Source organism: Poecilia formosa, unplaced genomic scaffold (assembly GCF_000485575.1).
Source record: "Poecilia formosa unplaced genomic scaffold, Poecilia_formosa-5.1.2 Scaffold72, whole genome shotgun sequence".
Taxonomy (NCBI): domain Eukaryota; kingdom Metazoa; phylum Chordata; class Actinopteri; order Cyprinodontiformes; family Poeciliidae; genus Poecilia; species Poecilia formosa.
Window position 1 is genome coordinate 1,804,736 of NW_006800011.1, and position 12,679 is coordinate 1,817,414.

Genomic DNA, 12,679 nt, shown 5'->3' on the forward strand with positions numbered 1-12,679 from the left:
GGATGGATGGATGGATGGATGGATGGATGGATGGATGGATGGATGGGTCCACTGTGTCGGTGTATTTCCCACAGGAGCGGCAGAATCGTGTAGGGATGATGGAGCTGATTCTCAGAGATATTCATGATTGGAGGCTTCAGCTGCTGTGATGAAACCTAATGAGCCTTCAGCCTCTGGCTGATGTCTTCTTCTCCCAAATCTGGACAGATAAATCAGGTGCAAAGTCGCACCTGAGCAACGCAACTCATCCCTCTCTGCAGGTGTCAGCCACGTAAATGGATCTGGAAGTTACAGTCTTTATGTTCCAACAACTAAACCACAATTGTTTGAGAGCTTAATGTGAAAAAAGTGGATGCAATTGTGAAAAATACGTTTTTCTGGCTGGTGAAATCTGAAAAGTGTGGCATGCATGTTTTTTTAAATCATCGCACTACCAGTTTTGCACAGCTACAGACTGAAATGTGTTGTTCTATTTAAAAAAAAAAAGAAAATAGTTAAATGATTACCAAAATAAAAGGTTCCAATAACCAGAATAAAGGTTTTTATCTGTATTTTTAAATCATTTCTGGTTAGTGTTTAATTATCCAGGTATTTTTGATGAGCTTGTTGGTGATTGTTCAAATCTCTTTTCCTTTTCCCTTAATAAATATAATTACCACTTAAAAATTGGATTTTGTAATTATCTTTGGGTGATATTAAAATTCCTTTGATTGTGTGTTAAAGAAATCTTTAACAGCGGTGTAATGTTGATTTGAAACCGATTGGATCAGATTAATGAAATAAGGAGAACAAAGGCTAAAATCTGCCATCTTTGTTTCCTTCTGCCTCCATTTTTGCTTGTTTTGTTCCCCTGTGATGTTTTTGTTTTAGATCAGAGGCAGAGCGGCCTCAAGGCAGCTGGTTCATGGTTCATATGAACAGCAGAGCGTTGAGACGATGAACATTTCTGTTTGACGAGAAGGAGCAACAGAAGGTTTTGTTGCCATAGCGACGGTCTGAAAAAGCCACCGAGGCGCCGCCATTGAAAAGCTGCTTTCTTTAGATCAATAACAGTTTGTTTGGAAAGTTTACGCAGGATCAGACAAGCAAGATTTTAAAAACAAAAGATCCACAGCTCCTAACATTTTTACCTGCTTTTTTAGCTTATTTTGGCAGATAAACAATCCTACCAACTGTTTTTAATTTAATTTTACTCCACTTTATGAGTGAATTGAGCTGCTGTAAAGGAAGACGTTTCATCTCGTGAAAACTGTAGAAAAACATAAAAATTTAGATAATAAAATACCTGAATCATGAGATGACAGGATTATAATTTAAATCACTTGAATTGTGTAAATTATCAGATTAAGAGAAGCTATTTTTTAAACAATACTAACACCATTACAGTCAGATGTGGTTTGTTTGATGTACCCAAGTGTTGCATCAATAATCTATAGATCTATGGTAAAGATATTCTGTCTTCTGTGAGGAAAACATGAGTTTTCTGTTTAAATAGCGACCTCTGCTGGTAACACGTATAAATGACAACAATGAAGGGAAAGGCAGCAGATTTCTGCAGCAAACCAAGAGCATTTTTCCACATTACAACCATAAAATCCAGTATATTTCACTGGGACTTTGTGTGGCAGACTGACTGAATCAATACTTTCACTTCTTGTTCACAATTAATCATGCTGTCAAAAAACACATGGCATCTACTTCTTTGTTTTCTTCTTCGTTGGTTGCACCAGAGGCAACATCCTTGTTGATTATGTGACTTAAGTGATGAGAAAAAAAATGTTTTTGTTGCATAACAAACAAATTTAAATACAGCCAAAAACCACCTGATCCCATCCCTAAAACTTTTTTTTTTAATCTAAAAAGAATTACTATTAGTTATCAAAATGTCAAACAGCTAATGTCTGTGGTACCTCTTACAAACATATTAAGCTGTACTTTCCACATGCAAACACTATTTTATTCAAAATCAGATTTAAGCAAATAAAGATTATGACATTTACTCAAAATTAATCATGTTAACCCAAATTCTTTTGCTATTTTTTATTTTTTGTTGTTGGCATACTGAATTTGTAGCCATTATTGTTATTGTGCCAGTCCTGGTTTGAAATTGCAGCAACTGTGAGAGAAGCTTCTCACACTTCAGTTGTTTCTTTAAAACGGCTGCAGTTTCAATCCACTTCTGCCACATTAGGGAAGTGCTTATTCATTACATATGTAAAATAAGGAATAAGGAATGAGGAAAACAAGGAAACTATGGTTTTGCTAGTTTGAGAAAATTACCTGGACCACGTTGCAGTGACAGCTCACAGTTTGATGTCCCCCATAATTATAACTCAAACGAAACCAATAGATTATCATGATTTGTGGTTATTAGGAGATTATTTAGTTACATATACAGCTGCAAAAAGGCAAAGCAGATCTAAACAACTTCTTGTAATCTGACAGGGAAGCGCCTAAAAGCAGAAATAAAATAAAACACTACACAGTAACTGTCAGTTACAAAAACATTCAAAAAGAAAACAGAAAAACGTGCATTCTGCAAAAAATAAATAGGAAAACTTTGAAAATAACAGAAAATATATATAGTACATATCAGATATTTTATCCTTTTTATTGATTTGTAACAACAAAATTTGGCTTTTTTGACAAGAAAATTACCAAAAAATAGTTTTGAAAATGAACAAACCATTGATTTTTAAAAAAAGTGAATCTAAGCAAATAACACTCAAAAAATTTTTCTGAAATTTTAATTTTATGCTCGATTGTCAGAACAACAGGGAAGTGAAAGTGATGCTTTTTGCTTGAATTTCAACAGCAGGCTTCCTCTAACAGGACTTCCAGTTTGACTCACAACAAAGAAAAGGAACAGAAAAATAAATATTTATAGAACAAGATTCAAACATCAAGAAGATTTCACTCGTCAAACAAATCCTCTGCTTTTCATCTAAAAGTTTTATATTTTACCTGCAACAGAAAAAAGCTCATAATCTGTGATTCAAGGTAAGCACCAGGAAACTATTTGAATTGAGAATTTTTTCAATTTTGCTTTGTCTAAATGTAATAAGTTAAAAATGCAGTTATCGCCTGATACTGTAGTATTTTTATTCCACAATGTTGGTAAAATGGACATGAAAAGACATCTTTGTTAAAATGACATTTGTGTTGAAGAAAAATTCAATATAGCTTCAATGTAATTTATCTAAATATAACCCAAAGTTAACACAAAAGGATAGATATGAGTACAAGACAATTACTGAAATAGTTGAATTATTTCAGAATTTTCCACTTTTTAATCTGAACTTCTCTCTACAATTTAATTCAAGACAATCACTTTCAATATAAAATTATTGTTCCCACCAAATCACTCAGCTGTGATAAGGGCCATTGTAACCAGGGGTAAATTTCAGCCAAAAGATCTCAGAAATGTTCTAGAAAAGTAGAATATTTGCTGGAAAACACTGAATTTTTTAGATTAATCTCAGAAATAATTGAGAGAAAAACAATGGAAATTTTTCTGAATTTCAAAGGTTGAAAATTTATGACTTTTGAATTTCAAAAAGTAAAAGAAAAATGTCTAAAACAGCAAAAGTCAAAAATGTCAAGCTTTCAAAACTCATACATTTACATATTTTATCAAAAGAATTTCTGAGGTTATTTTAAAATTACTGAGTTTTTTCTAGAAAATTTCTAAGATTCATCTAAAATTTTGTAATTGTTTTTCTAGCATTTTCTTGGCTTTTCGAACTCAGGAATTTCCTAATTTTTTTTATTTCCGAGATTAATCAAAGTTTTTTTTTTTCTGGAAAATGCTTGACTTTTTGAAATTTTCAGAATTTCAAAAGTTAATTATTTTACATCTGAAACTCTGAAATTTTCAATATTTAACTAATGCGCTGCCATACTCACCTTCTGGCTCATGTGATAAGAAAGCAGGTACTGGTCTTGAACTGGTCCCATTGAAAAACATGTTCAGTTTCCTGGTTCTGTCCAGACGCAGATTAAAACAAGTTTTTGATCTGATTTGCCAATCAGGAGATCTTGCAGTAGAAATGTTTGCATCCTTAAAATGTAAATCAAATAGTTGATTTCTCTGGAAGAGCATCCGACCAACTGTTGAAACATTGAAAGTGTAGCAACATGTCTAACAATAACCACAAATATTGCCACACATTCATTGTGATGTCTTGTTTGTCTGTTGTTCAGCAACAACTGGACCAATGACATAACATGCAGTGTTGGCAACACCTTATGGTGGTTTGGTTTATATGATTTCCAAAATAACACTCTTGGTAAGGCAGGACCACAATGAAAGATGTTCCAGTTATTAATTTAAAGCAACTCTACATAAAAGGAGGTTCAGCCTTGATTAAAAGGAACTCTGTTTATAAACCAAGAACAGTATCTTAGTTAAAGTCTATTCTCTGAGATACAGGGAGCCAGTGTAGGGACTTTAGAACTGGGTGATGCGCTCTCTCTTCCTGGTTTTAATCAGAACGCCAGCAGCAGCGTTCCGGATCTGATTTTTTTAGGCAGACACTGTCATCTAAAGATAAATGCATGGGTGAGTTTCTCTAGACATTCTTGGGACATTATGTCTTCAGGTGATAGAAGGCTGACTTTGCAACTGTCTTTATGTGGCTCTGAAGGCTCAGGTCCATCACTACACCCAGATTTCAGACCTGACCGCAAGTTTCTAGCTCTAATAACTGAAGCTGTGTGCCGTCTCTATATTGTTCCTATTTCAGTTTGAATACATCCGTTATATCTGGCTATTTAGTTGAAGAAAATTATTTTCATTGCTGTAAATAAACTAAAAACATTTTAAAGATTTAAAAAATGAAAAATAAGTCCAAAAAGTTAAATGACTGTAAATGTAAGATATTACATTTTATTTATTGTTGTCCAGCTAAAAGAGAAATAATTCACAATGATATCTTTGTGTTTTTTAATTGGGGAAAAAATCTATTTTGGCCCCTGAATTTTTTTTAACTTGGGGATTTTGGGGCTTGGTGCAAAAGTTTGGACAACCCTGATGTATGTAGTTATTGTAACTGATAATAAATAAGAGGGACCCCAGGATTGAATCTTATGGTACTCCATAAGAAAAATCTAAATGATTTTATCTGTGTACACTTAATTACTTTTTTGACTTTTCAGGTTTACCAGCATCTGTTTTGCTGCTCAGGAGTTAAAAATGGGACTAGAGGAAGACACAACCAAACCAAATGCAAGGTCTAAGTGTTCTGATCATAGCGTTGCTTTTCTCCTGATTTACATGATCTGTTTAGTTCCTCCGGCCACCGGATTTTCCCTGAAGAGTTGCAGGGTCAGCCTGAATGCAGCCATATGTACAGACAGACAACTCAAAGTTGTTCCTCAAGACATTCCAACAACTGTGACGGGTTTTGATTTGTCTAAAAACCAAATCTCAAGAATACAACGTTCAAATTTCACAAATCTAACGGTTCTAGAAGATTTAAACCTTCATGAAAACCACATTTCAAAGATAGACAGCGGTGCTTTTGCTAACTTGATCTCCCTTCGGAAGCTGACGCTGAACAACAACAAGCTCGTTAAGATAGGAGAGTTGGCTTTTGATGGGTTGGGCAACCTCACTGAGTTAAGACTTAACACTAACAAGATCACAGCATTGTCACCCACCGCTTTCCAGTCCTTGACCAGGTTAAAACTTTTGGATATTTCTCAGAACAAACTGGAAACAATGTCAAATCTTCATCTGATTTTGCAGCACACACCACAACTGCAGGAGTTTGTGATAAGAACTAACGTTTTAAGAACCTTTCAGTCATGGAAACTTACCAACCGCTCGCTGGATCTCCAGGCTTTGGATTTGTCCCATAATCCCATAAGAGACTTCAGGGTCACTGCCAACATCTTCCCAAATCTGACTCGCCTCATCATCGGTGACAAATTCAGCGTCTTACCAATGAAATGGGACGTGAAAAACAAAACTTTCCTCAGACAGCTGGCCAGTCTTGATGTCAGCGGGCTTCATACGTCTCTTGAAAACATGGAAGCACTACTCAAAACGGTGAACTCCTCACTAAGATCTCTAACGCTGAACCATATAAAACGCAGTCGGACACAACTGATCAATCTCTCTTGCTCCATCCCAACCGTGTCCAAATTGCAGTTTCGAAGCAACGATCTCAGAACAATCTCTTTGTATTTCTTTAAGCCGTGTGTCAATGTAGTAGAATTGGATTTATCAGAGAACCACATCAAAAGTATTGACGAGAATGCCTTCACATCTATGAGAAATTTAACGATTTTGAGGCTGAGTAAGAACAAACTTTCATCGGTTCCTAACGCAACACGAATTCTGCAAAATCTCTCCCAACTTGATCTAAGCAACAACATGATCAGCACTCTTACCTGTCAAGATTTCTCCACTCAGACGAGACTGAAAGAACTAAGTCTGCAGAACAACTCCATCTTTACGTTGACTGAATGTGCTTTCAAGGGCTTGGTACAACTCCAAATTCTCAGATTGCAATCCAGTCAGATTACTGATTTAAAAGGGGCTTTTAAAACCTCTTTGCCAAAACTGAAACGGCTGCATTTGAATGGAAATAAACTCACTGCTATTAGAAAGGGGGAATTTGAAGGATTAAAGTCTCTTTGGAATTTGTCTCTACATCAAAATCAAATAAATATCCTTGATACAGGTTGCTTTGCTGGACTGTTGAACCTCACCGACATTCAGCTCCAGTCAAATGGTATTACAACTCGCACCTTAAAAACAAGGCCCTTCAAGGGTCTCTCTAGCCTAAAAAGATTGTATTTAAACGACAATCACATCCAATATTTTAACATTACACCTCTGAGAGAAACACCGTTTTCTGATCTTCACCAGTTGGAAGAGTTGTCTCTTCATGGTCAGCACCACAGGGGAAAGTCTAGCCTACCTTCCAACTTCCTCCAAGGTCTATACCGTCTTTTAAGTTTTAATGTTAGGAACTCCCAGCTAATCAATCTCGACAAAGACACATTTGTGAACACACCTAATCTGGAAAGACTTGATTTGAGCTCAAATGATTTGGAGATTCTGACGCCAGAGCTGTTTGCCCCAATTCGAAACCTTAAAAGCCTCTACATATCCAGGATTGCTGTTCATTCACTAGACTTCCTTACAGGCGCCAATCTGACCAGGCTGGAGTTCCTGCAGGGAAGACACAACCAATATTCAGTCGTCACTAAAGACATAATCGAGTCGCTTCCATCTCTTCGGTATTTGGATTTTAAATATAATAGTTTCTACTGTGACTGCAGTAATGCCTGGTTCGTCAACTGGACAATTTTCAGCAAACAGACGCAGGTTAATGACGCGTATAACTTTTCTTGCAACTATCCAGATGACTTCAAAGGCAAAAGGCTTTTGGATTTTGACTTGAAATCTTGCTCACAGGATATCAACTTAATTTACTTTGCTTCAACCACATCTATGATCCTCTTCGTCATGGCTGGATCCTTCATTTACCACTTCATGCGGTGGCAGCTGTACTATGCCTATTATCTCTTCTTGGGTTGGCTTTTTGACTCGAAGTATAAAAATAAGCAAGCTCCTCATCAGTACGATGCTTTTATCTCCTATAACCACCACGATGAGCCTTGGGTGATTGGTGAACTATTACCCAAACTGGAAGGAGAGCAGGGATGGAAACTGTGTCTGCACCATCGAGACTTTGAACCAGGTAAGAGCTGGACCCTCATCTTCATGGGTTTTCATCTTCATTAGTTTACTTCATTTTGCTGGATGATAAATTGTCCCAGAAGTTATTGCAATAAACATTAGCATTGTTGTTTTGAAAATATTTTCAAGTAATATAATGAATGATATTGCAAGAAGATCATTAAACTTTAACTTCCTATGAACATTTGACTTTGAAACTGAAAGATATTTGGATATTTAATCCGAAATAAATAAACAAAGCAGCACTAATAACAAATAAAACTTATTATGGAGTTTATGTAAACAAAGTCATCCTTCAACAAAAGGAGCTAGTTGAGACCTAAACACCAGACTGAAGAGTTTTATCCAGTTTTTGGTAGGAAGCAAGGGGAGGGGGGAGTCATGCAAATAGAAATTATTGATCTTGACCCTTTGCAACTACATCGCTTGTTTTACAAAGTTGTTTTTGCCAGATAATTCATGGCTTCTACTTGTTGAGTCGTTCCAACCACACCTGGTTGGGGCTCACAGACGGCTGTATTAAGAAAAGTTAGAAACAGCTAGCTTAGAAACCGACCCGTACCTCCTTTTCCCCCTGACATGTTGATCAAATTAATAACTTTGTCTGAATTCACACCACATGATTTATGTATCCATGTCATAAACAGCGTTTCCTCTAAACTGGAGCGGCATTAAAAACGTACAGAAGACGAGATGCTAACCAGGTTTTTTTTCCATACATGCTAGGCTACATGACGGTGCGGTATTGTTTCCATGGTTACTAACGGTTAGGCGCGTACGTTCTTCATAATGCGATATTTTATATCTTTCTAATCATATTTACTTATAAAGTTTATGAATTTTAATCTTCTTAACTTGTAAAAAATGTTCGCTGCAAATCCCCGGTTACACCGAGGGCTGCCAGCCTTCATGATTAAAGGCTGCTAGCCATCGCCGCCGCATCTTTCCTCATTAAAAGTTCTAAAATAAAATGGCAAGTTTGGTTTGGTCGCCATTGCATAGAAACCACTGAAGAATATGAACCGACTGTTTCTGTACATTTCTAGGAAAGCCGATCACAGAAAACATCACGGACGCCATCTACGGAAGCCGGAAGACCATCTGCGTCATCAGCAGGAGATACCTGGAGAGCGAGTGGTGCTCCAGAGAGGTCCAGACAGCCAGGTACACTGTAAAACATTAGGAGGAGGCCCAGCTTGAAAACGGAAGTAAAGTCAACCAAAAATTACTCTGGTTTTAACTCGGAAATTAAAGTTCGTGAAGTTGATTTATCAAGGGACAGTGCTGTTTTTTGTTTTGTTTTGATAGCTCATTTATCTTTAATATTTATAGCTTAATGTAGGTTAAGCCGAGTTATTTCACATTATGCAAAAAATTATTGGTTAAGTGAACAATAACATGTTTCTGTATTTTCACTCACAATGAAATTACTTATTTTAACCAGAATTAAAATTCTTGATTGAACTTGCATGAACATAATACATGATCCATTTTATGAATGAATTCTGATCTGAAATATTTGAACAAATGTAGTTAATGAGAAAACATTGTCCTCAACATAACACGACATATTAGGGCCATTGTCAATAGAAAAAAAAGAGTACATTTCTGCCAAAATCTGAGAAAATTTTAGATTAATTGCTGAAAATTTCTAATAAGTTTGAGTTTGAAAAGTTGAAGATTGGCAATGAAAAAAAATAGGGATTTTGAGATTAGTCTCAGACATTTTCTTAGGAAAACATGAAAATTTAAAAGTTTTGAAAGTTTTAAAAGTCCAAAATGTTTGACATTAGAATTTTTTTTATGTTGAAAAGTTAAACATTTGCTAGAAAAATAACTCATTTGGCCCCAACAGAGGAGCCATGTTGTGATGACTTCCTGAAGGCGGAGTGTCAGAAAGAGCAGGAGCTTCTTAAAGAGACAGAGGCCCAATTTCAAGAAGTTAAATTATTAAGTCCATTCTTTAAAGTCATATTTGATATATATATACCATTTTTATAACAACTGAAGGTAAGTGCTATAAAATGGCTCTATATGCCTGGAAAATACATAAACTTCTTGTGCCCTTTACTTCCTTTTTGGCATTTGCCCCTTTTTTCATTTTGGCTTATTGAGATTTTTAAAATAAAAACAATACATTTATCACAACCCTTTTCCTTCTACATTTACTAATCTATGCTAACATTGTGTCCCCATACATGAATCTGACATAAACCTTCAGGTATTTCTTGTCCTAAAGCCGTTTTCTCTGCTTCTGGCCTCCTCAGTTTCCGTCTCTTTGACGAGCAGAAGGATGTGCTGATCCTGGTGTTTTTGGAGGACATTCCCACCTACCTGCTGTCTCCTTTCCAACGCATGAGGAAGCTGCTGAAGAAGCAGACCTACCTGAGCTGGCCACGTGCCGCCGGCCACCCAGAGGTGTTCTGGGAAAACCTGAGGAAGGCTCTGCAGACCGGAAACGATCCAAATGAGGAAAACTTCCTCAGCTTGACACAGGAATGAGAAGGAAATATCTTTACGACCGGAGGACAAATATATCATTTAGCTGAGAAATACTTAATCATATGTATATCTTCTGTCAATTTCTGTCAATTTGTGTTGTTACTATACTTTTAATGTGTGTATTTATTAAATGTAATATGTTGTGCTAAATGCTCTAATTTTATGTTTTTTCCATGTAACTCATAACTGTGTTTATACTTTTTGATCGTGTTGCTCTATAAATACATTTTTATTTTATTTTTTTACTTATAGAAATAGATTTATTGTGTTGAAATAGTTGCAAAAGCCGAAACAAAAAAGTTTGTTCTGTAAAAGCAAAGCAATGTCTCATTAATAATTATTCACCCACTGGGGAAATTCAGGTGTTATATCAGCAAAGTGGCAGGTTCACAAAAAAATGTAAATAATATAACGTATATAAAAAAACAGAAATAATGATAAAATACTGTGCAGTAAGGGTGACATTTCAACATAAAATTCAACAAAATGTATAAAATGCGCATTTGCATTTATGTAGTAAAATCAGACTATTTGTGGTCAGTAAAAATAAAATTGTGCAATTTCAAGTATGTGTTAAAAATTTAATTGAAAATATAAAAATAAAAAATTTATAAGAAAAAACTCCGAAAATGTGAGATTACTCAAATATTCTAGAAAAAATGTAAAAATTTGAGTTTCAAAGGTCAAATTTACAAGTTTTGTCTAATTTGAGATTAATTTATTTTTCTCAAGTTTTTGACTTTTTAAACTCAGAAATGTCTGGAAAATGTTTGATAATAATCTCAAAATGAATGAATATGAGTTTCTGCTCTTGTTTTGATTCAATGTACATTTTTGAAGAGGTCCTCCCCTCCACATTTTTCATCCTAAAAGTCAAAAATGTTGGTAAAACAAACTGTATTTTTTTATAACCCAGCAGAAATGCAATGAAGTGGGAGGCCAGTAAGTTCTGCAAAGTACAGGATGTATTTTACATGTCAGAAACCAAAACAGCCACAGAAGATGTGTTAGTTTCTAGATAAGATACAAGAGGAAGTGAACAAGGATTATTTATAAAGCAGCTTTCACACAAGTCACATAAGTTGCACATACTACAAAAACAAGCACAATAAAGTTAGGACATAAAATTCTGGAGGAACAAAATGGGTTTTAATTGTTTTTTTAAATGTTGTCATGCTAGAGACAGACAGTTATATGGGACTACTGGGAACTTTTCCGGTGGGCTGGTAGGTTAGTGGGCTGCTGGTTTGGTTGATGAAGAAGCTGCCCTGCTGGCCACTTAAGCTTGTTTTTCATACCTCAAACTGCAGAATGTCAAATAACTTCTCTATTTTTCACCGCTCCCATCCGGCACACCTCAATGTGCTCATCAAAAACTCAACAGTCACAAAACGGAAAAACCTTGTTCCCACTAGAGACACATAGATTAAATGTCTCTGTCTTTCCAGTAGAGAGATTTGAAGTACAGTTGATTGTTGTTAAGTTGCTGTAAAAAAAAACAAAAAACTTTAGCAATAAATGTTGTTTTATTTGAAATGGAAAAACATGACCCTACTGACATTAGTGTTTACTATAAATTACAAAACATCTGCAACAAAAACAAATTTCCAGATTTTATTATCTTGACTTAAAATCAAGTTTAAATGCTAGTAACTCAAATTATATCTGCTGTTGAAAGACCACAACCCTGCAAAACCAATTTAATTTTCACATTAATTACTTGTTCTCTTATGCCCTTAGATATTTTATAAATGTTTGTATCTTGTTCTCTGTATGTTTCTAGTTTGAACTGATGTTACTGGGGGGGGAAAAAGAATATGAGGAAATGGAACTGCTGCATAAACAAGTCTTCATCCACTTCAAAATAAAAGCATAAATATAAACGTCAACTACTAGAAGTCTTCTTAACAGCTGATAAACTTCAATAAAGATGTTGAAATTAATTCAATTGAAAGTTTACAAAACAAAGAAGTAAATTAGAAAAAATAATTTAGCACACTAAACATTGTAAAAGTTAGCAAAAATGCTAAATTGCTAAACAAAAAATTAGCAATTAGCACTTTAGCAGTTAGCATCACTGGTAAGCATCATATAGTGTTATTGGAAGTACTTTACCCTGTTTTAATATATACATATGCTAATGTTTGTCTGTCTGATGACATCATTGTAAAATATTAAATCAGATGTTTTGATCAATTACTCAATACTTGAGTTTTCTGCCAAGTTACAGAAACGTTTTCACTCTTACCAGAGTCATTACTTTAACTTGAATAAGAAAAATGTAAGTATTCTCACTTGAGGACACTGTTTTTTTTTCTGTCCATCTTTGTCTAACACAAAAGCGACAGGAAATAGAAATGCAATAATTTCTAAAATACATGTTTCAAACAAATAGTTTTCTTAAAAACAATGACATTGATAGGGTTACTGTATTACAGATCTTAAAATGAGCAGCAACCAAAA

General features: G+C 35.1%; 2 protein-coding genes across 4 annotated transcripts in view; one reads left to right on the forward strand and one right to left on the reverse strand.

The window, feature by feature from the left end:
• The window catches only part of LOC103140532 (dnaJ homolog subfamily C member 13-like), a 5,804-nt gene extending 1,832 nt beyond the window's left edge, over nucleotides 1-3,972 (reverse strand). For both annotated transcript variants that reach the window (XM_007555718.2, XM_016673249.1), the window contains exon 1: nucleotides 3,907-3,972. In XM_007555718.2, the coding sequence (XP_007555780.1) occupies nucleotides 3,907-3,957 (51 nt within the window). In that variant the 5' untranslated portion in view covers nucleotides 3,958-3,972. The remainder of the gene's footprint in view (nucleotides 1-3,906) is intronic.
• LOC103140531 (toll-like receptor 13) lies at nucleotides 2,725-10,364 on the forward strand. 2 transcript variants are annotated; one of them, XM_007555717.2, is made up of 4 exons: nucleotides 2,725-3,000; nucleotides 5,158-7,715; nucleotides 8,761-8,878; nucleotides 9,982-10,364. In XM_007555717.2, exons 2-4 carry the CDS (start codon nucleotides 5,195-5,197, stop codon nucleotides 10,214-10,216), a joined length of 2,874 nt encoding a protein of 957 aa, XP_007555779.1. In that variant the 5' UTR covers nucleotides 2,725-3,000; nucleotides 5,158-5,194; the 3' UTR covers nucleotides 10,217-10,364. The 2 variants fall into 2 exon arrangements, with proteins under 2 accessions (XP_007555779.1, XP_016528730.1); XM_016673244.1 differs by lacking the exon at nucleotides 2,725-3,000 and having other exon boundaries at nucleotides 5,130-7,715.
• Nucleotides 10,365-12,679: the final 2,315 nt, after the last annotated feature.

What these genes read in the sequence shown, in the direction of transcription:
- LOC103140531 (XM_007555717.2), top strand. Translation starts at nt 5,195, where the DNA reads ATGGGACTAGAGGAAGACACAACCAAACCAAATGCAAGGTCTAAGTGT. An exon ending in CCATCGAGACTTTGAACCAG is followed by an intron (nt 7,716 to 8,760) that starts GTAAGAGCTGGA and finishes GTACATTTCTAG; the next exon opens with GAAAGCCGATCACAGAAAAC. An exon ending in AGAGAGGTCCAGACAGCCAG is followed by an intron (nt 8,879 to 9,981) that starts GTACACTGTAAA and finishes TGGCCTCCTCAG; the next exon opens with TTTCCGTCTCTTTGACGAGC.